The 23668-nt window shown below is 35.7% G+C and overlaps 1 protein-coding gene across 2 annotated transcripts in view; it reads right to left on the reverse strand.

Moving 5' to 3' along the window:
* SMAD4 (SMAD family member 4) overlaps positions 1-23668 on the reverse strand; it is a 54361-nt gene that overhangs the window by 16613 nt on the left and 14080 nt on the right. For both annotated transcript variants that reach the window (XM_039463633.2, XM_039463634.2), the window contains exons 2-10: positions 20862-21237; positions 19585-19759; positions 19124-19153; positions 13781-13993; positions 10672-10791; positions 10459-10575; positions 9000-9050; positions 2906-3089; positions 1045-1213 (exon numbers count right to left, since the gene is read on the reverse strand). In XM_039463633.2, coding sequence (XP_039319567.1) covers positions 1045-1213; positions 2906-3089; positions 9000-9050; positions 10459-10575; positions 10672-10791; positions 13781-13993; positions 19124-19153; positions 19585-19759; positions 20862-21110 — 1308 coding nt within the window. In that variant the 5' untranslated portion in view covers positions 21111-21237. The remainder of the gene's footprint in view (positions 1-1044; positions 1214-2905; positions 3090-8999; positions 9051-10458; positions 10576-10671; positions 10792-13780; positions 13994-19123; positions 19154-19584; positions 19760-20861; positions 21238-23668) is intronic.

Raw genomic sequence — 23668 nt, forward strand, 5'->3', positions numbered from 1 at the left:
TTATATGCCAGGCATGGTGGCTCACGCCTGTAATCCCAACACTCTGGGAGACTGAGGCAGGTAGATCATAAGGTCAGGAGTTCAAGACCAACCTGACCAATATGCTAAAACCCCGTCACTACCAAAAATACAAAAATTAGCCGGGCACGGTGGTGCGAGCCTGTAGTCCCAGCTACTCGGGAGGGTGAGGCAGGAGAATTGTGTGAGCCCAGGAGGCAGAGGTTGCAATGAGCCAAGATTGTACCACTACTCCAGCCTGGGTGACAGAGCAAGACTCCACCTCAAGAAAAAAGGTTATATTGTACAGTGAAATTCAAATAGGCTGAATATGTAATAACTAGTGAAAATATTTCAGGCTTATCAGGTACTTAATTTGAAAAGCTATTAATTTTAGAATTCCCTTCTGTAAAATCCTAAAGATTGGCTAAGATGAAAATCCAGAGTCTGATTCTTACAAATTTCAAGTCAAAGGAAGTTAAGTTTGGAGGTTTCACTCTGTATTTTCAAGAGCCTCTGTATTACTCTAAAATGTGTAACAGATCTGGCGCAGGGCTAAACCTATAATCCCAGCACATTGGGAGACTGAGTTGGGTGGATCACTTGAGGTGAGGAGTTCGAGACCAGCCTGGCCAACATGGTGAAACCCCGTCTCTACTAAAAATACAAAAATTAGCCAGGCATGGTGGCATATGCCTATAATCCCAGCTACTCGGGAGGCTGAAGCACAAAAACTGCTTGAACCCAGGAGGCAGAGGTTGGCAGTGAGCCAAGATCACACTATAGCCTGGGTGACAAGAGCAAAACTGTTTCAAAAGTAAATAAATAAATAAATAAATAATAAAACATGTAATAATTTGGAACCACAAAACCAGATTACTGATAATGTCAACATACACCCTCAGAAAAATGTGCTTTATACTTAAAACACAATTTCTTATTATTTAATACATAAAATATTTTTCTATTCCTTCCACCTGGATTTCAATTCTTTTCACAACAAATAAAGCTTTAACTCTAAAATATTCAAATAAAATTGTAACTAACCTTTATATATGCACTTGGGTAGATCTTATGAACAGCATCTCCAGGTGCACGCCCAGCTTCTCTGTCTAAGTAGTAACTCTGTACAAAGACCGCATGGTCGCTAAGGCACCTGACCCAAACATCACCTTCACCTTTACATTCCAACTGCACACCTTTGCCTATGTGCAACCTTAGGAAGAAAAAAGAAATTACATTTCATCTTGATAAATATTTTAAATTAAATTTTAGTTCAGACTATATAGCATGCTTAATATTGAAAAATTAAAAAGAATAAAGGACATCATATAAAACCAAAAAATAGCTATTAACACTTTGGTATATTTTCTTTTTTCTTTTCCTGTTCATATCTAATAATGATGCATATACATACAGGGCTTACTATGTGTCAGGAGCATGCAGTATGAATTCTCGTTAAACCCTTACAACTCAGTAAGTGCTATTATTCTCATTTTTTAAGATAAGGAAACTAAAGCGTACTGTCTAAATTGATAGTCACTAGCCACGTGACTATTTAAATTAAATTAAAACTAATTTGAAATCTGATTAGTCAAATATGTCAGCTATAATTTAAGTACTCAATAGCTACATGTGGCTAGTGGCTACTGAACTGGGCAGTGCAAATATAAATCATTTTCTTCATCACAGAAAATTCTATTAGCCAGAACTGGCTTAGAGATTAATTTGCCAAAGTCACATGGCAAGTGAAAGAGCCAAGATTATGTGCTTAGGCACACATATCCTTAAAAAGCTGAGATCATACAGTAGCTAAAATGGTATTTTCTTGTAGTATTTCACAATAAGCATTGCCATTTCAGTATATAAACTTTTTTTTTTTTTGAAATTGAGTCTTTCTCTGTCATCCAGGTTGGGATGCAGTGGCACAATCTCAGCTCACTGAAATATCCGCCTCCCGGGTTCATGCAATTCTCCTGTCTCAGCCTGCTGAATAGCTGGAATTACAGGTGTGCACTAACACATCTGCCTAATTTTTGTATTTTTAGTAGAGATGGGGTTTCACCATGTTGGCCAGGCTGGTCTTGAACTCCTGACCTCAAGTGATCTGCTTGACTCGGCCTCCCAAAGTGCTGGGATTATAGGCGTGAGCCACTGCACCTGGTCTCATCATACAAAGTTATAAACATTTTAATGACTATATAAAAAATGAAAAATTTGTCTTAACCATTTCCCTTTTATTACCAATGTTTAACATTATAAGTAAAACTTTGAGAAACATGTTCTCATTTAATATGACTTTCTTTCAGTAATTTGTAGAAATGTATGATCACAGAAAATTTTCAAATTGAATTCCAAAAGGTATATTTACTATTCAAAACATAAAAAAGGCCGGGCGCGGTGGCTCAAGCCTGTAACCCCAGCACTTTGGGAGGCCGAGGCGGGTGGATCACGAGGTCAAGAGATCGAGACCATCCCGGTCGACATGGTGAAACCCCGTCTCTACTAAAAATACAAAAAATTAGCTGGGCATGGTGGTGCGTGCCTATAATCCCAGCTACTCAGGAGGCTGAGGCAGGAGAATTGCCTGAACTCAGAAGGCGGAGGTTGAGGTGAGCCGAGATCGTGCCATTGAACTCGAGCCTGGGTAACAAGAGTGAAACTCCGTCTCAAAAAAAAAAAACGTAAAAAAAACTAACATAAAAAAGCCATCTTTTATCATTACATGTTAAACAACACAAACATCTACAATTAAGATGGCGTGCTTACAAATTCTGAATTTTCAACATGACCTTTATTCCTTTGTTTATATTTAAGAACACATACATGTAGGAAAACCTAACTTTGAACAAAAGACAATGTACTATGCTCAATTTTTAAAGTAACTATCTAACTATACAATCAATACCTTGCTCTCTCAATGGCTTCTGTCCTGTGGACATTGGAGAGTTGACCCAAACAAAAGCGATCTCCTCCAGAAGGGTCCACGTATCCATCAACAGTAACAATAGGGCAGCTTGAAGGAACCTTAAATGTCTCTCCTACCTGAACATCCATTTCAAAGTAAGCAATGGAACACCAATACTCAGGAGCTATAGGAAATAAATAGGAAAGAACATTCTCCCATGAGAGAAAGATATAAGGCTTTCACTTGCACTCCACAAGACAAACCATTTCCTAAAAGAAAGGGTGAAGGGAGGAGAGAGGGAAATGTAATGCACCCAAAACAACTGGATTAAAATAATGTAAAGCATTAAAAAGTAGGAGTTTCCAAGTCTTCTATTTTCTAACTCAGTACCTAGCACTGTTCTTAAATGGTTGCTAAGGCACCTGACCCAAATCAAATATCATCGTTACCATTTTGTTGTTGTTTTTTGAAATTTCTAATTACCACTTACCCTGAAGTTCTAAAAAGTTGTTTTTTAAAATCTGGAATTTGACTCTTACCTCAAAGGACCAGGTCAACTGAGAATTTAAAGAACATAAATCATCAGAAACTAAAATAAGTTATTTTACCATGATGTTTCATTTGACTACACATATTCTCTATGTAGTCTCAACTTTTATTTTTATTTTTTGAGAGGGAGTTTTGCTCTCGTTACCCAGGCTGGAGTGCAATGGCGCGATCTTGGCTCACTGCAACCTCCACCTCCTGGGTTCAAGCAATTCTCCTGCCTCAGCCTCCCAGGTAGCTGGGACTCTGGCGTGCGCCACCATGCCCAGCAAATTTTTTGTATTTTTAGTATAGAGGGGGTTTCACCTTGTTGACCAGGATGGTCTCAATCTCTTGACCTCGTGATCCACCCGCCTCGGCCTCCCAAATTGCTGACGTGAGTCATTGCGCCCAGCCTCAACTTTCATTTTTTAAAAACACATTGACCCTAAGATGTATTCCAGGGAACTGTTCTCGAATAACATCAATTCATGACATATTTTTATAGATTCCCTAATTGAGAGAAAGTGCATAAGCAGGTCAGTTATCCCATCCTTGAGTTAACGTTAATTATACTCTAATCACACAGTTGTTGTACGCACAGATTCTCAACTGCCTTTTGGGTATAAGGTCATTTGTCCTATGTATGCCATAGCAAAAGATAGTTTTAGTGAAGTCAGGTTATGCTAACTACCACAATTTTAAGTTTGATCATGTATTCAGTGTATCTGAACAACAATATATAATTTTAAATAATAAAAAAAAAGAGGTGCTACTTTGTTTGGCTTGCAGAGACAATTGATCAAGCATTTCTAATTTTTATTTGAATACAATTATTACATCAAGCCCAAATACATAAAAATTATTTGGCTTTCCTTTTTTAACTCATTTAACAGATATCTATAGAGCATCTAGGGACCTTTCTGGGCACTGCACACACAGTAAGAAACAAAACAGCTACAGTCCCTGTTCTCACAGAGGTACAGGGCAGACAAGTAAACAAATAACTCAGATAATAATGAACACTTATTTGGAGAAAGTAAGATAGGGCATGAAACAGCAGATGATTCGGAAGAATACTTCAGACTGGATGGTAGGGGACGTCCTATCTGAAAAGATGAGATCTGAAAACCTTCCATCTATGTGAAGACCGTGAACAGATTTCAGAGAGGAAACAAAAGCAAAGATCCTAGGGTGGATATGGGTTTGACATATTTAAAACATTTATCTGTGTCTCAATATGCTATTTATGAACATTAAACTAGAATTTGAAGCAATAAAACTTCCAACAATCTTACTTTCAACAAAGTTACTTAGAACGACAAGATCTTAAGGGAAAAAAAACCTAAAAGAAGCATGAATGATGCTTAATATTTAAAAAAAAAAACAACAGGCTGGGCACGGTGGCTCACGCCTGTAATCCGAACACTTTGGGAGGCCAAGGTGGGTGGATCACCTGAGGTCAGGAGTTTTCGAGACCAGTCTGACCAACATAGAGAAATCCCATCTCCACTAAAAATATAAAATTTGGGGGGCATGGTGGTGGGTTCCTGTACTCCCAGCTACTCTGGAAGCTGAGGCAGGAGAATCGCTTGAACCCAGGAGGCAGAGGTTGCAGTGAGCCAAGATCATGCCACTGCACTCCAGACTAGGCAATAAGAGCAAAACTCCATCTCAATAAAAAGAAAACAGAAAGAAAGAAAGAAAAGAAAAGAACTTGTCAAAGCTATGTACCCTAACTGCTTTTCAAAATGCTGCCAAGCAACAGAGTACTTTCCAATGAAGAATTAATAAAACAGATCACAGGAAGATTGAATACTTCAAAACTTAAAAACTCAAATATTTTGCCATGTCACTCTAATGAATTTGTCACAAAGATAAATATTTGTTTAAATATATTTTATTATGGTTAGAACATAAAAACCAGTGATATACTAAGTGTCTTCACTCAGTGTCTTCTTAAAAAGCCAGTTTTGAAGTATTTATGAAATTATTTTCAGCCGGCATAGTGGCTCATGCCTGTAATCCCAGCACTTTGGGAGGCCAAAATGGGCAGATTACATGAGCCCAGGAATTCAAGACCAACCTGGGCAACATGGTGAAACCTTGTCTCTACGAAAAATAGAAAAATTGGCTGGGTGTAGTTGTGTCCATCTGTAGTCCCAGCTACACAGGAGGCTGAGATAGGAGGATCACCTAAGACTGGGAGGTCAGGGCTGCAGTGAGACATAATGCCACTGCACTCCAGCCCAGGACACAAGAGCGAGACCCTGCCTCAAAAAATTTTTTTAAATATGTTTTTGTATCTTTAAAATATAAAAATACATCTCAAAAACTGTTTAACATATATATATATATATATATATATATATATATATATATATATATATATTTTTTTTTTTTTTTTTTTTTGAGACGGCGTCTTGCTCTGTGGTCTGGGCTGGAGTGCAGTGGCATTATGGCTCACTGCAGCCCTGACCTCCCAGACTCGGGTGATCCTCCCATCTCAGCCTCCCATGTAGCTGGGACTACAGATGGACACATCTTTAGTTTATAGAAAACTAAAGTTTTTACTATAGAAAATGTAATGTGAAGACATTACATTATACTATGGAAAAGAAGCTTCAGCAAACGACTGATAGGGATACTGGTTAAACCAAAACTACAGAGATCATCTAAGACAAGATAACAATTACCCAATGTTTTGGCAGCCCAAAAAAAAAAAACAGTAACAGCACTTACAAGTAGTCTTTACACAATCAGTCCAAATAATAAATTTTGTTATAAACAAATATTTATAACGCTAGGTTTAAAAAAAAAAAAAAAGAGGGCTGGGCGCAGTGGATCACACCTGTAATCCTAGCACTTTGGGAGGCTGAGGAGGGCAGATCATGAGTTCAAGAGATCCCACTATGTTGCCCAGGCTGGTTTCAAACTCCTAGGCTCAAGTGATCCTCCTGCCTCAGCCTCCCAAAGTGCTGGGATTACAGATATGAGCCACCACACCAAGCTTGAAGAATTTAAAAAATGTATTTTTAAGTGATTTTATCTTTAATCTTTGTGGGTACACGGGAGGTGTATATATTTATGGAGCACGTGAGATGTTCTGATACAGGCATATAATACATGATAATCATGTCTTGGAACATGGGGTACACATCCACTCAAGCATTTATCTTTTGTGTTATAATCTAATTATACTGTTAGTTATTTTAAAAAGGACAGTTAAATTATTGACTACAGTCACCCTGTTGTGCTCTAAAATACTAGACCTTATTCATTCTAACTACTTTTTGTACTATTAACCATCCACACCTTCCCAAACTCACCACTACCTTTCCCAGCCTCTGGTAATACTCTCTGTCTCCATGGGTTCAATTGTTTTGATGTTTAGATCCCACAAATAAGAACATGTGATGTTTGTCTTTCTCTGCCTGGCTTATTTCACTCAATATAATAACTCCAGTTCCATTCAAGTTGTCACAAGTGACTAAATCTCATTATTTTTCATGGCTGAATAATACTCCACTGTATATAAGTCAAGCTTAAAGAATTTTAAGCATACCAGAATGGTACAGGAAGTTCCCCCATTGTACTCATTCCTCAGTTTCAGCCATTATCAACTAATGACCAATCTTGTTTCACTCATACTTTTTTTTTTTTTTTTTTTTTTTTTTTGAGGCAGAGTCTTCCTCTTGTCGCCCGGGCTGGAGTGCAGTGGTGCAATCTTGGCTCACTGTAGCCTCCGCCTCCTGGCCTCCCAAGTAGCTGGGATTATAGATGGCTACCACCACGCCTAACTAATTTTTGTATTCATACTCTCACGTTCTTTCTTCATTCTATATTGTGTTGAAGCAAATCCTATATAATAGTTGTATATGTAAGTATCTTAGTATATATTCCCAGTAAAGGTTTTCTAAAAATATAAACACAGTGTCCATAATGATTAAAGGGTAACATACAATTCTTAATAATTGTTCTGTTAATAATTTTCTTCGTGTAAATAATGTTCTGTTATTATGTATGTTGGTTTCAATTTTTCTTCTAGCTGTTTAAAAAAACAGAAGGGAGTATCTCTGTGTTTATAACTTTTCTCATATTTTAGTTTAAGAGATTTACACAATTTCTAGATTAAAAAGCCACATTACAGTGGCATCAGAGTATGAGAACCAGTTTTATGATGCTCACTAGCAATAGATGTGATAGTTTAATAAACTTTTTGCTGATTTAAGAGGCAAATATTTGTTCTAGTTAGGAAAAAAGTGAGGCCAGTGGGGGAGAAGCATTCTTTTAACAATATATATTTGACAATATATATTTATTATCTTCTTTAATGGATTTTGTGTTTTATTGTATATTGTGATTTTAAACATTTTTTAGGTCAAGGGGTCTAGTCTTTTCATAAACACTTTGAGAAATGTGATATACAGAAAAGTACATAACACAAGTAAGTATAAAGTCTAACTTCACTAAAACTAATACTCATGTAACCACTACCCAGATTGAGAACTAAAACATTACAGCACCCCAGAAAACCTCCTACCCCATGAATTTTCTCTGTCAAGACCTTCACTTCCCTTCTCCCCAGAGGTAGCCACAGTCCTGCTTTTTATGGATTCACTTTTTTTTTTGTTTTATTTTTAAATTTTTATTTACATACATATTTTTGAGACGGACTCTCACTCTGTCACCCAAGCAGAGTGCAGTAGTGCAATTCAGCTCAGTGCAACCTCCACCTCCAGGTTCAAATGATTCTCCTGTGTCAGCTTCCCGAATAGCTGGGATTATAGACACCCGCCACCACACCTAGCTAATTTTTGTATTTTTAGTAGAGATGGGGTTTCATCATGTTGTCCAGGCTGGTCTCGAACTCCTGACCTCAGGTGATCCACCCACCTCGGCCTCCCAAAGTGCTGGAGTTACAGGCGTGAGCCACTGTGCCCAGCCCTTTTTTGCTCTTTGAAGTGATGAATATATTCCTAAACAGTCTAGTTTAATAATCTGGCTTTGTTTTTTTAATTATATAAATGGAATCTTGATTCATGTAAATGAATATATCGTGATAAGAAGGAAAATCTAGAGTCTGAAGAATGAGAATTTTTTTTGCTGGCAGCATCCTTGAGAGTCATTAGTGGCTCCTGACAACTTAGGGATCTCAGTGTTTGTATAGCTTAGTGGGAGATAGTCTGCAGGAGTGAGGGTAGTCAAGGCTCTGAAGAAAGACCTACCCTAGATAGAATCATAGGTGGGGATAGGGGTGGGGCCATTTAGCTAGTCATTTGGATCTCTGTTTTTGATTCAGCAGTTGCCTTTGGCCTCTTGATAGATTTAATTCATTCTTTTCACAGCAGAACTGGTGTTTAGGCCCAACATCTCCTGGTGATTAGAAAATAGCATTAACTAGTTGAGGTTATGCATTTATAGCAGTATGCATTGACATTAAAGCCTATATTTGATTAACTCATGTCATGATGAGTATTGTACTTATCTGTGAAGTGACCCTCTAATTATATTAAAACCTGTACTAAATCAATCTAAACATAGGGAATCAATTTTTAAATACACTTACCAGGATGATTGGAAATGGGAGGCTGGAATGCAAGCTCATTGTGAACAGGCCCTAAAGAAAAGACAATAAAAATTCCATTTTTATTTATTAAAAGTTGTCTAATGCTAAAACTTTTGGTAAATCTTACTTATATATAACTATTATAGGTTAAGAGTTGTTTAAAAGAAGCTTACACAACATTTAAGAACTTAATTAAATTACTTTACAATAAGCAAATCGTATTGAACTATTAATAATTTTGCGGCTATTTAATAACTAACATTTTAGTGCTACCTGCCAAGTGCTATTATTACACAATTTAGACATAATTTTACATCCAGTATTTAATACAGAATAAAATGAATTATTCATGTAATGTGCAATACAGTACAATTTATAGTGCAATGTATAATAATAAACTGTGAGGTCTATCCTAAAAACAAGTACTTATGTTAATTAAGGATGTTATATAATGAAATTGTAGCTAACATAATTGAAAACTTGTTATATGTAAAGACACTGTGCTAAACACCTCACATAAATTATTACATTTACTTCTTACAAACACCCCTTGACGTAGATACTACTAATACAACTCTTGAGGCTTAATGAGGTGAAATAACTTGTCAATGGTCACAGAGCCAGTTAAAGGTCCAAACCCAACACCCATAACCACTATGATGGCCCAGGGAGCCATTAAAAATTACGTTCTCTTAAGAAATAGAAAAAACAGTAACATAACTGAAAAGAAGCAAGATATATACAATACATATATAGTAGGAGCCCTCTATCAATTTACATATACCTGTTTATATGACTGGAAGGAAAATGACAAAATATTAGAAGTGGCTATTTTTGAGTAGCAGGATTCAGGGTAATTTTGCTTTTCTTATTTACCCTTTTCTATATTGTCTAAGTTTTCTTTGGTACTATTAATATTATAATGAGATTGATTTTACTAAGCCATATGAACAATGCTCCTATTCTACCTGAAACTAGAGGCTATCTGTAGGGTATTCCTCCCAATCATGCCGGCATAGAGTTATTGAATAGATTCAACATTATCCAAAGTACACTGAATACTATGCTGAGGGAAACCTTGAGAACTTAGTGCTCAAAGGGTTTCAATTCATTATGGGTGGATATACAAGACGCACATGAGATCTAAGAACATATACAAAGCAAACAAACAAATGAATGGAAATCAATGTGATGTTAATGAAACATTAGCAATAGAGAAATAAATGTATTCAGCAAACATGACTCCTCTAAAATAAAAAGGTATAACTATGAAAAATAATACTGTTCACAAAAAATACTGAAAAGCACTACTTAATGAAACAAAATCACGGGATGAATAAAAGATGTAAAAACATTTCTTAAACAAAAAGAAAGAAAGAAAGAAAGAAAAAGAAAACAAAGCCCTACCAAAAAAAAGAAAGAAAAAAAAAAAGCCCTTACAACAAAAACAAGAGCTTACAGTAATGTCCGGGATGGGGCGGCATAGGCGGGTGGTGCTGAAGATGGCCGTTTTGGTGGTGAGGCAAATTAGGTGTGTATGGTGCGGTCCTACTTCCAGTCCAGGTGGTAGTGCTGTCTAAAAATTAAGGCCCACATGGGTTAATTTGCTTTTATAAAGGCTGCCTACTTTTTTCTCAACTATTTAAAATATTTTTTTAAAGTATGTACATACTATGATGGTAAGTAGCTGGCTGACCAGTAAATCCATTCTGCTGCTGTCCTGGCTGAGGCCCTGATGCTATCTGCAACAGTCCTTCACTATGGCTGCCCCCCAGTATACTGGCAGGCTGACCTAGGGGAACAAGAAGACATTAACATGGTACATTCATAGATGTCATCTTATGATTTCATATACTAAATGAAGGACCAATTTTATCTGATAATGCACAACTATAAAGATGGGCAAAAAGTGTAACTCACCCATGGCCTATCAGGTAAAAAAACCTAAAGTCATCTATAAAGGCAAACCTTAACTTGATGAAGCTCAAAATTATTCCATTTTAGGTCATTTTCTCGCTAATTTTAGTGGCTTATTTCTTCACAAATATATTTTAAATGCCAGCAAAACACCACTGTCTGGTCTATCATGTTAACTTCTTCAAAAGTAATCAGTTCATCCCTGGCCACTCCATCGGCTCTCTCTGGACCTTTCTGATTAGGACCCCAAAAATCCAGGCTCAAGAAAATGTTGAAAACTGAATAATCATTATCAGCACTGGTATTGGTAATGGCAGAATGCTAGGGTTTGACAGAGAAAAGCCGAGCAGGAAATTATTTTAAATAGGATGTGATGGTGAAGATGAGGAAGTTAAAAAGATCTAGCTCCGCTGTCCAATTGATATACCATTTACTGGTTAAAAACAAAACAAAGCAAAAAACCATCACTATACTCTGAAATTTTTTCAAGAGCTTTTATAAACCAAGAATCATTTCTTTTCAAGAACACCATCGTATTAGATTTACAAGAAATTAGTTGCCCTCTCTCTATGTAATATACCAAGAGAACCAAGCCTCTCTTGGCTTCTATTCTATTCAAAAATCATTCTATGATATTGCTTACCGTCCTACATTTTTAAGGCTTCTTTTTTAAAGTAAAAAAACCTTGATTTCTTAAAGAGTGGTAATTAAGTCAACTGTTTATCCCATTTGGAAAGCACTAAATTTACAATTATTTTTCACTGGCATCACCTCATTCTTTTCTAAATGGGAATATAATCTCATGGAAGAGAGTAAATGTTGCCACTTCTCAAAGTATCAAAGAAAAGAAATATTTTTCTTTTCTCTACACATCACATTTCCTTAAAGCTAAGAATTACAAAACCAAAAGCTAAAGAGAATATTTCAACACTTCCAAATTATTTACTTGTAAAGATGACATCTTAGCAACCTCCCTTCCTACTAATCCCCCAGATTCTGCAAGTTATCTTTAAAGGTTAATTGTGGTTTTGTCCATGTTTTTAACAATTCTACATACTACATACTCTTAGCTAACTTACAAAAACTGTCACTAACTACACAAGGTAAGTTGTTTTAATTTACAGGTATTTAGAAGGAAATTCTTAAAATATTCAGGTGTCAAATGAACACAAATTGTAAAGTGACCCATTGTAGTTACCCATACTGAATAATTCCTTATACAATTCTAAGTATGTAAAATAAGGTTAAACAATTTAATACAACCAAATCAGCTCATGTAAAACAGCCTTCCAAATCTATTTTAGTTCAACTTCTTTTCTTTAATTTTATCAATATACTTTTTGAAATCTAAGGCAACATTTTGACAAAAGTTCTAAAACTTTACAATATTTATAGTATTCAATTATTAAAATCTACCCAATAAATACCAGGATAAAACCTGTTCCATTTCATTTAGCTTTTTCTAATCTTCGAATAGGACTCAACTTGAGGGAACAAAACAGTCAAAATGAAGTCACTTTAGTAAAAATTAACAAAGGCACAGAAATTCAGTGTCCAGATAATATCAACAGAAGTAGGTAGCTGTGCTCTAGCGCTAACCTATGTTCAAGTGGCTAAAATGTACCTTCTTTTATTTTCTAAAACTACTCACTGTTTGTCAACCATATTCCTAATTTGGTAAATAAAACGTAGACAGGTAGCAGAAGAACCAAGTCATTAAAGATCTGGGTAGGTGCTTAATCTACATGACCCATTTAGAATATGATGCCCATACTGAGACTGTCATCTCTTATATAGCAAACCAAAAACATATTGCTTCAGAGTGGTATAATGAATGAAAGAGATGAAATTTTGGTATACTTCACTTGAAAACTCACAATTACAGAAATCAGCCCCCATTTATTCTAAAGATCAAAATTTCTATGTTGAATCTAATCTGATAGTAAAGCAAACAGAATAATGGTAACTATTCTATTTTGGTAGCAACTAACACAGTATTAGCCCAGAGCTGTCAAAAATCTGTTCTGATGTGGGTTTATATGCAATTCCCTTAGCAACTGCATGCAGCTAACACCATACACATGCCAAGACAATGCTCTATGATTTATTGGGGGGTGGGGGTGGGGGGAGGCTTCTTCATTTGCCAAGCAGCAAACTATCAAACCTTTGGTTACTGTGAAAATAACAGAACCAGATCATATAATCAGGCCCCCAAAAACCTGAACCTAGTAGCCCCTCTCCCTCCTATGACAGGGCAGAAAAGAAGGATTCTTCTGAAACAGACTTTTTTTTTTTTAAATATATATATATATTTTTTTAAAGATATAGAATTTAGCTTTATATCAAAATTGACTAAATTACTTAATGTCTATCTTGAGATATATATAACAAATCTGTTAAGATCCCTTTGCACAAAGAGAAAAATCAGACAGTTATAAAGTAATATTATCCCAGATAAAGCGAAATAAGAATACTGGATTAAAAGAAAGGTTGCCATTCCATTAACACAGACCTTCATAAACATCTTGGATCAAAACTACTTGTTAACTATTTAAGTATTTCTCCAAAATCTATCTGAGAGCTGAAGATGCTACTTCTACATGTAATAGTAAAGTGCAAATCATTAATTTAAATTAGATCATTAATTTAAATCATAGATCATTAATTTAAATCATAGATCATTAATTTAAATCAATATTATAATCAAAGCCATTACTTAAATTCCAAGTGATTGTATACATCTATTTAATACCTGTTTACCTATGAAAGATACCACAGTTACTTTTAACGTTTACTTAATTGGCATTTCCCTCCAAGTGACAGGACAACTCAACTTGCTGACTACATTTGGTTCTAGAACTCACTTGTGGAAGCCACAGGAATGTTGGGAAAGTTGGCAGTGCTGGTAGCATTAGACTCAGATGGGGCTAACAGAGCTGGGGTGCTGTATGTCTCTGTTGACGCACGATTACTTGGTGGATGCTGGATGGTTTGAATTGAATGTCCTTCAGTGGATAACGATGGCTGTCCCTCAAAATCATGAACATATTCATCCTTCACCATCATACTTGATGGAGCTATGTAGAAAATTAGACATATTTTAAATTTGTGTAAGCTTCTATTCCCAGAAAAAAAAAATCTTATTAGCAATATAACAACATCTAAAATCAATTACGGTGTAAATAACTAACTTTAATTCAGAATTTTTTTGTATTATTTTAAAAGCATACTACTTTACCAGCAAAAGTCACTTATTTAGCAGTAATAGCATCAGATATATTTTATCAATCAATCTGACTCTCAAATTTGAAGCTAGTCTATGTTCCAACAGCCTCCAGCAACAATCCTAAAAGGTACTCCTCAGTTTTTTGATAAACCTAGAATAATAATCACCTAAATACATAAGGCAAGCAAAAACCAAATGGCTGGAAAATGTGTATCCAGCTGAGAAAAACAATTATTCAGTCTAAATCGAGATTGGGTACTTAACTGTATCTTTTTGCTAATTTCACACTGTGGAAATATGACTGGGATCTGATAGATATCCAATTCCATGACCTAGATTTACTGTTAAGCAGTATTTTAATACACTTTAAAAATGAAGTGTATTAAATGTCCCCTATAGATTTAGAACCAAAAGGTAAAATTCTAAATGAAAAGTCAATCTGAAATTTCCCTCTAGAAACCCAACCCAAATAAGAATATTTGATAAGTACACGGTGTGAGAAAACTCAATAATCAATATCTTTCACCTATGTGCTTACACCTTTACAAGCAAAGCTAGATTCCAACTGATATAACACTTTTCCATAAACAAACCAGGAAATATTTGCTCTGTTGCATGAAAAAAGAAACCGGAAACTGAACTGCATTAATGTTAATTCTCTGCCCAGAATCTTCCCATTTGTTTTTAGGTTATTGTTTTAAGGTTTGCTTTTTATCTTTAGCAACCAATCCTTTTCTGCTTCTGAACTAACACTACTCCAGAACTTAACAGTCCACTGAACTAATAGTAGGTTCTCTTCACAAAGCAGTCAATTAGTAGACCACAAAAAGGCATTCCTTTTTTCATTAAGAACCAACCTATTATTTCCCTTATCTTTCCCTATGTCAACCTTTGAAAACAAATCTACTACATGTAAATATCAGTTAAGTTACATGGCTATTTTTTTTTTTATTAAATTGAGACATTTCACAGCAATAATAATCATCCATTGTGCAAGTTTCTTAAGAACCTCTTAAAAGTTCATGCATCAAAAGTCATGAAGATGATATTCTGAAGACCCATAAATCCCATTCCAAAGTTCCTCTTCAGAAATTTAATGGAAACAAAAAGATAATCAAAAGGATGCTTAACAAATTGTATCAATAAAAATGTATTGCTAAATACTTAACAAAATATATCAATAAAAAAACTGAACCCAATCACTCATCACTAACTTTGGCCAAATAATAAAAAATAGGAAAAAGAAAAAAAATGTTTGAGGCATAAAATCAGTACATCTACATTTATTCAGCCTTGTATTATACCCTTCAACAAAGTTCAATGATTTTCTTCATATAAATCCTGCCATCTCTAATTACTTCCTGGACATTTTAGGGTTTTTGTTGTTGTTGTTGTTATAATGACTGGGATCTTTTTACCAACCTACTGGCTTTGCTAGCTGATTTGAGGATACAACTGGTCAACTTGATACTCACTGCTTCAGCTTTTCAGGTGACTCTTCAGCTTAATCAGCAATCATAACATCTTTTTGTACCAACTGGATTTTGCTTTTAAATAGTTATGACTCATAAATTTTTCTTGCCTTAAATATGCCGGCTAAACTTCCCAAATGTAAGTTTGAAACTTCTACTGGTGTACAGATCTCTCTAACCAGATATTCTATAATAACTGTTTTTTAGGTAAAACTGAAGGTATCAACAAGGATAGAAAGTCTGCAATATATTTTTGCCAAGAGGAAAAAACAAGTTACAAAACACTATTGTACACTATGATCATATGCATGTTTAAAAAATCATATACTGTAAGTAAAAAAGCAAGGTCCAGAATAGTATGCACAGTATACGTTTTGTGTAAGAAAGGAGGTATGTATTTTTTGCATATAGAAACCCTGGAAGGAAACACCAGAAACTAACAAAAGTGATTACCTGAGGTAGGGGGGAATGGGGGCAGGGGTGGGAGCACTTCTTTTCACTGTATACCTTTTTATAGTATTTTGATTTATGGACCATGTATTGCCTATTCAAAAAAATAAAATTAAAAAATATATAGTATATATTTTTTATAGTCCAGAAAAACAGACACCAAATTGTTAAATATTTCTCTTCATGGGCTAGCATTCAACAAATTCATTCACTGAAAAGATATTTCTTGAGCACCTATGTTCCAGGTACTGTTCTAGTACTTGGGATAGACCCATAAACAAAACAAATATCCCTGCTGTCATGGAGTTTGCAGTCTTTTGTAGTATTTTTCCATTGTTTAAATATCTAATAGCAAGCAAACATTACTCCAGCTTCTCCTAGTCGTCTATTCTTGGGCAAGTTCCCTCACCTCTCCAAGTAGCAGTCCCTTCACCCATTAAAGTATAAATAATCCCACCTCCCATATAGAAGTATCATGAGAATGATAACACAATACTCAGAAATCATTTAGCTCAATCTGACCTGATACAAAACGATACTCAGTAAGCGTTACCTATGGTTATTTCACCATCTTCTTAGAGTAATCATACATATATATATAGTGATCACAAACTGTTCTAAGAGGACTGGGCATGATGGCGCATGCCTGTAATCCCAGCAGCTTGGGAGGCCAAGGCAGGTGGATCTCCGGAGGTCAGCAGTTCAAGACCAGCCTAGACAACATGGTGAAAACCCAACTCAACTAAAAATACAAAAAAAAATTTAGCTGGGTGTAGTGGTGAGCACCTGTAATCCCAGCTACTCAGGAGGCTGAGGCAGGAGAACCGGTTCAACCCAGGAGGTGGAGGTTGCAGAGAACCAAGATTGTACCACTGCATTCCAGCCTGGGCAACAAGAGCGAAACTCTGTCTCAAAAAACAAAAAAGTTCTAAGAAGGTCAAATAATATACTCTTTATAGGTGACAAAGAAGCTGAAACCACTGGGCCCACCCTACATCTGTATTCTTTATCATCACCAGCAGGCAGGACACTGCACCTGTCTGATGGTATTATCACTCTCTGATTTATTTTTTTCTCTCCTCCACTAGACTATAAGCTCACTTAAGTAGAAAAGACATATCTTATTATCTTAGCATCCCTGGAACCTAAGTACCAAGCAATACATGCTCATTAAATATTTGTTAAAATGAATACACAGGTCAACTTGGTCATAGAAAGTTTCATGAAAGATAAAAGGCAGGCTGTAAATGATTACCACAAGACTTTAACTCAAAAATGAAGGAAATGTCCCATTTTCTTAACTTTTTAGTTACCTGGTCTTGTATTATTCCTTTGTCCAAATCTAGAAGGAGCTGTGAGAAATACACCTTGTTTTCTGAGGAAATAAGGCACTGAAGACACCCTTTACAAAACCACCACTAGGGGGATCTACAAGGCTGAATACAGCTCTAGAGTCATTAAAGAAAGGCTGTCAACCCATACAATCCCATTGATAACAGTGCCTCAATAATTTTAGGATAGGGGAGGTGTGTGATAAGCATTCAGAATTTGAACCCCTTCACAAACAGCCCCATAGAGAGATTCAGATACACTTATCATTGCAGTCTCCCAACCTTTAATATCTACTGAGCCAAATGTTTTAATTCTCCAAAAACGTGGATGGAAAATGAAGATATGAAGTGTGTTTACTTTCAAAAAAAAAGAAGTTATATGATATCAATGTCTGCATGGCAAAGAGGCAGAGCTTTAGCCAATTTTAAAGCAACCCTTCCCAGACCACCACAACAGCTCCTAATAATAAACCCACACTTCTCAGAAACCTACTCATCACTAACAAGCACCACAAGGCACTAAGTCTTCCTTCCTCCATTAGTGATATGGGAGAAAGGTGGAAAATAAAAACAAGAAGACTTGCAAACTCTTCCTCAATTTTGGTTAAGGTCACCTAGTATTTCTGACCCATCTCTAAAATTCTGCAAACAAAAAAGGTCCCAAGTTACTACTCATTTCCCTCCAGAACAATAGCACACCTTTCTAAGATGACAGTGGTTCCTTTTTTTTTGAGATGGAGTTTTGCTCTTGCTGCCCAGGCAATAGCATGATCTCAGCTCACTGCAGCCTCCACCTCCTGGGTTCAAGTGATTCGCTTGCCTCAGTCTCATGAGTAGCTGGGATTACAGGCACCCACCTGGCTAATTTTTTGTATTTTTAGTAGAGACAGGGTTTCACCATGTTGGCCAGGCTGGTCTCGAACTCCTGACCTCACATGATCCACCTGCCTCAGCCTCCCAAAGTTCTGGGATTACAGACATGAACCACTGCACCTGGTTCACAGTGGTTCTTTATAAGAGTTTCTCTGCAAATTAATTACTTCTTACAGAAATTTTATTAAGTTCTAAGTAACAGAGCTAAAGCTTTAATAAGACTCCATTCTCAAATATTACACTAAAAAACAAAAACATACACCCCCATTGGTGTTTCATTTTCTCACCTTAAAACACTTTTTCAATAAAGTAAGCTGTGATGGGCATATGCTTTTAAAGTAGCCTTGATTTATTTACTCAAAATGTAACAAGACTGAAAAAACACAAATGAGTGCAATTTTAAACCATTCTCAACATTATATAAAAATATAATTAGACTGAAATGAAGAAACAATAGAATACTGGTATTTTTACTGGATATGTTATACGTGATTCCAAATTACCAAACATTCTGGGTACTTAACATCCATTTAAACTGACTGTGAGATTCTCTTCAAAAACAGTGCTTAACTTGAAAAACTGCCTTTGTATTTGTTTTTGGTTAATTCCCCTATCATACTTTTTAGAGTACTTTAATTCATAAATTACAGTTCAAATACAAAGAGCAAATAGCCAATTTAAATCCAGTTTTAAACACTGACACGCCCCCCCCCCCCAATCTAAATTTCCAAAGCAGTAAGTTATTTTCTTGTTAAGGTTACTGCCGCCCACACAAACTAATTAATTCTAGATCAACAAAAAAACAGAGAGGATAAAACACAAGAAAGAGAATGTAATAAGAAAAAGATTACCTACCATTACTCTGCAGTGTTAATCCTGAGAGATCTTAATTGTTTAAAGAGGGGAAAAAATAAAACATTAATCATTACGATGAAAATATTTTCCATTTAAAAACAGAGAATGTAAATTTAAGCCAGAGATTACAAAAGTTCACGAACCATTTCAATTCAGAAGTAGCATAAACGCTATCTAACAATACATACACTAAGTATTCAAACTTATAATGATTTCCATCTTATTTCTCAAAAACAATGTTTTATATGGGCAAAATGTCAACTATAATACTTGGTTTTAGTAGCCAAAATATAAGTCTGTTCTTGAGTTCAAATTTAAATATTTATATTAAAAATATCTCATTCTTTAACCTTATTTAAAGTCCCGGGCTATCTTCCAAATTTATAATTTAACTTACAAAAAGTAAAACACTAGAGATCATTTTTCCTTTATGTTTCTAAGGATAAAAAAAGTCTACTTACCAATTCCAGGTGATACAACTCGTTCATAGTGATATGGATTCACACAGACACTATCACATTTTAAGTCAAATGCATACTGACAATATTTAACATGTTTTAGTTCATTTTTGTGAAGATCAGGCCACCTCCAGAGACGGGCATAGATCACATGAGGAAATCCTTTCCGGCCAGCCACCTAGAAAAATAAACGACCATTTATTCGTGTGTCACATTATGCAATACACTTTACATATATTCTGATTTAACCCTCACAATCCTACCAAGTCAGTATTACAATCCCCATTTCATAAATGAGAACACTAAAATTCAAAATAACTAACTTGGCCATGTCACACATCAGACCTAGAATTTAAACACTGGTATAATTTCAAGGCCTGTGCTCAGGTTTTAAAAATGCAAAAAGTGGGTGGGCCTGGTCGTTCACACCTGTAATCCTATCACTTTGGGAGGCCAAGGTAGGCTCTCTTGAACCTAGGAATTCAAGACCAGCCTGGACAACATGGCAAGACCTTGTCTCCACAAAAAATAAAAAATTAACCAGGCATGGTGGTGTGTGCCTGTAGTCCTAGCTACTCAGGAGGTATAAAAGGACTAAGCATAATCCAGTTGTTTCAATGTTCATACAATATCAAAAAAGAAAACACTGCCAGGCACAGTGGCTCACACCTGTAATCCCAGCACTTTGGGAGGCCAAGGTGGGTGGATCACCTGAGGTCAGGAGTTTGAGACTAGCCTGAGACCAACATGGTGAAACCCCATCTCTACTAAAAATACAAAAATTAGCTGGGCATGGTGGCACTCACCTGTAGTCCCAGCTAGTTAGGAGGCTGAGGAGGCAGAAGGATTGCTTGAACCTGGGAGGCAGAGGCTGCAGTGAGCCAAGACTGCACCATTGCATCCCAGCCTGGGTGACAGAATGAGACTCCGCCTCGGGGGGTGGGGGGGGGGCGGGGGAAGAAAGAAAAAGAAAACAACAGACTACAAAAATGAATACCAAAGTGCTAAAGGAATTTCTTGCAAAATGTGGGTTGTCTTCTGCTTTTTATTTTCCAAATTTTCTCCATTGAACATTTTTCTGAGTCAGAACATAAAAAACTTTAAAATTTTATCTTTTGCGTATTCTTCCACATATTCCCATAATGCATATTTGTATTGAATGACACCATCTGAACAGATGAAGCATGCATTAAATTACCCTACAGAAACTTGAAGGGAAACTTAGCAAGTCTTTAAATCTGCCACCACAGAGGGTATAGAAAAATTCTTGTAAGACTAACCTGAAGTCTCCCATCCAATGTTCTCTGTATGGTAACACATTTACTAGGATGAGCTCCATTTGTAGTTATGGCTGTTATTAAAGAATCCAATTCATCTTTTTTTTCCTTCAGCTTCTTTACCAAACTTTCAATTGCTCTTTTTGCAAATGTTTCACTCTCTCCACCTTGTCTATGGCACATCAAACTATGCACAATGCTCAGACAGGCATCATTACTTGTTGGTGTATTCGTAATAGACATATTGTCCATTTGTTCAAGTTTTTCCTTTTAAATCAAATATGTCTCCAATTTCCAGAACAATTTTTATCTTTTGGAAACAGTATAAAACAACAGGTAACGTTGCAAGTAAAACTGTTACACATGTATTCAAGATAACCTAAAAAAGAAAAAAAGACACATATCAGAACACATTTCACAAAGTAGATTTAAATATACTTGGAAAAAGATGAAATTGCTCTGGTTAAGTCAGAGATTCAATGCACATAATTAAAATCTGATGCTCAGAGTTGAAAATTACTTAAAATTCTTATAAAATATTAACCATGAAAAATAAATTTTAAAAATAAAATTACTTAATCAAAATGTCACTTTCTGACATTCCAAAAATATTAAAATTAGGTCTCCTAATTATGATAGTGACACGCTCAATTGAGTCTTACTGACTGTACTAGTCACCCGAAAGGAAAATCTTACCAGGACTTTTTTTAAAGGATTACTTATGAGGATTAGTACTTTAAAGTAGTCTTGATGAACAACCAGCTAAACCTAAAGGTCTATCATTAATGTTTATGAAAAATTTACCATCGCCTGGTATGAAATGCTACCTAGCAGTTAACACTGACCTTTGTTAAAAGAGACCAATAAGGGTCTCTTTTATTCTAAAAGACATTTCTCCAAAGTTAATGGCCAATAAGCACATGAAAGCTCAACATTAGTCATTATGGAAATGAAAATCAAAACCACAATGAGCTACCACTTGATACCTACTGAGATGGGTAAATCAAATAGACAATAATAAGTATTGAAGAAGCAGAAAAATTGGATCCTCATTCACTGCTGCTGGGATTACAAATGGCACAAGTACTTTGGAAAACAGCCTGGTATTAATATAAAATGTTAAACACAGTTACCGTATGACGCAGCAATTCCCCTCTTCACAATTCTGCTTCAGAGAAATTAAAACCTATGTCCACACAAACCTGTACATGAATGTTCACTGCAACACTGTTCATAACAGATACAACTCAAATGTCCATCAACTGATGAATGTACAAATAGAATTCCATACAATGGAATATCATTCAACCAGAAAAAATAAAGTACTAGTACATGTTACAACATGGATAAACCTCGAAAACACATACTAAGTGAAAGAAGTCAGTCACAAAAGGTCACACATTATAAAATCCCATTTATATGACATATACAGAATAGGCAAATTCACAGAGATAGAAAGTAAATCAGTGGTTGTTAGGGCCTGGCAGGAAGGGGTATGAGGAATGACTGCTAAAGAATATGGTATTTCTTTGTTATAATGAAAAAGTCCTAAAAATTTATAATGGTGATGGTTGCACAACTGACTATAGTAAAAACCACTGAAACATCACTTTGAAATAGTGTATTTTATGGTATGGAATTTATATCTCAATACAGCTGTTCTTTAAAGAGATCACTAAATTTCTCAAAAGATTTGTAAAAGCAACAGGGTAAATTACTTTCAAAAAAATAAAATAAAATAAATGAAGATTAAAAAAGAATCCATTCAACAAGTAGAAAAATAAAGTAACTTATCTGATCCCAAGACTCTACACAGAATAGGAAAAGGCCATTAGCCTAAGAACAAAGAAAATAAAGCAAGACTGAAGCCTGTACTTTATGTGCTAGGTTGTATTTTATTTGTTCACTGAAGTTGCATTCCAGATTTATTTTGTTTTCATTTTCTTTTGCTGTATACTTGAATCCTTAAACCCTCCCACAAGATTAATAAAACTCATCATTCTACCAAAATCTCTTCCTCTTCTAAAGACCTTTATTGTTAAAAAGTATCAATTACACACAATTACCCAGTCTCGGAAAGCTTAGCCACAAAGATCTTTGCTCTGCCTCTGTCTTTCACTATCCCTACATTCATTCCCTCACAGTTAGAAAATTATTTACCTCAGTCATTTCTATTTCTCCTCCCATTCTCCCTGCCACTGTTGTAGTTTTAAGCCTCTTCAGAATGTACACCAATTACTTGATATTTAAGACTTGCTTCTCCCTGTTATCCTTTTACACAAATGTTTGTCTCAACTCATAAACCCCATGCAGAGAAGCAGCTTTTCATACGTCTGATAGCACTTGCCCACACTCAATACACATATGCTGAAGGTATACTTTCCAAATAACCAAGGTTAACCTACATGGGCGATTTTGGAGTCAGAGATCTGGATTAGAATTCCAGCTTTCATAGTAATAAGAAAATGAAGTTACTCTGAATCTAGATTAAAAGGAGGGTCTATAGAAGCTCAAAGGAAAAATTATACGTAATGTGTCTGACACACAGTGTTCAGTAAAAAAGCTACTGTCAAAATATTAAAATGTTTAATTGTGGCCAGGCACAGTGGCTCACACCTGTAATTCCAGCACTTTGGGAGGCTGAGGCAGGTGGATCACTTGAGCCCAGGAGTTTTGAGACCAGACTGGGCAACATGGCAAAACACCATCTTTACTCAAAATAAAAAAATTAACCAGGTATGGTGGTGGCGCACACCTGTTGTCCTAGCTACTCAGGGAGCTGAAGCTGTAAGATCACCTGAGCCTTAGGA

This window comes from Saimiri boliviensis, chromosome 13 (assembly GCF_048565385.1).
Source record: "Saimiri boliviensis isolate mSaiBol1 chromosome 13, mSaiBol1.pri, whole genome shotgun sequence".
Classification (NCBI taxonomy): Eukaryota; Metazoa; Chordata; class Mammalia; order Primates; family Cebidae; genus Saimiri; species Saimiri boliviensis.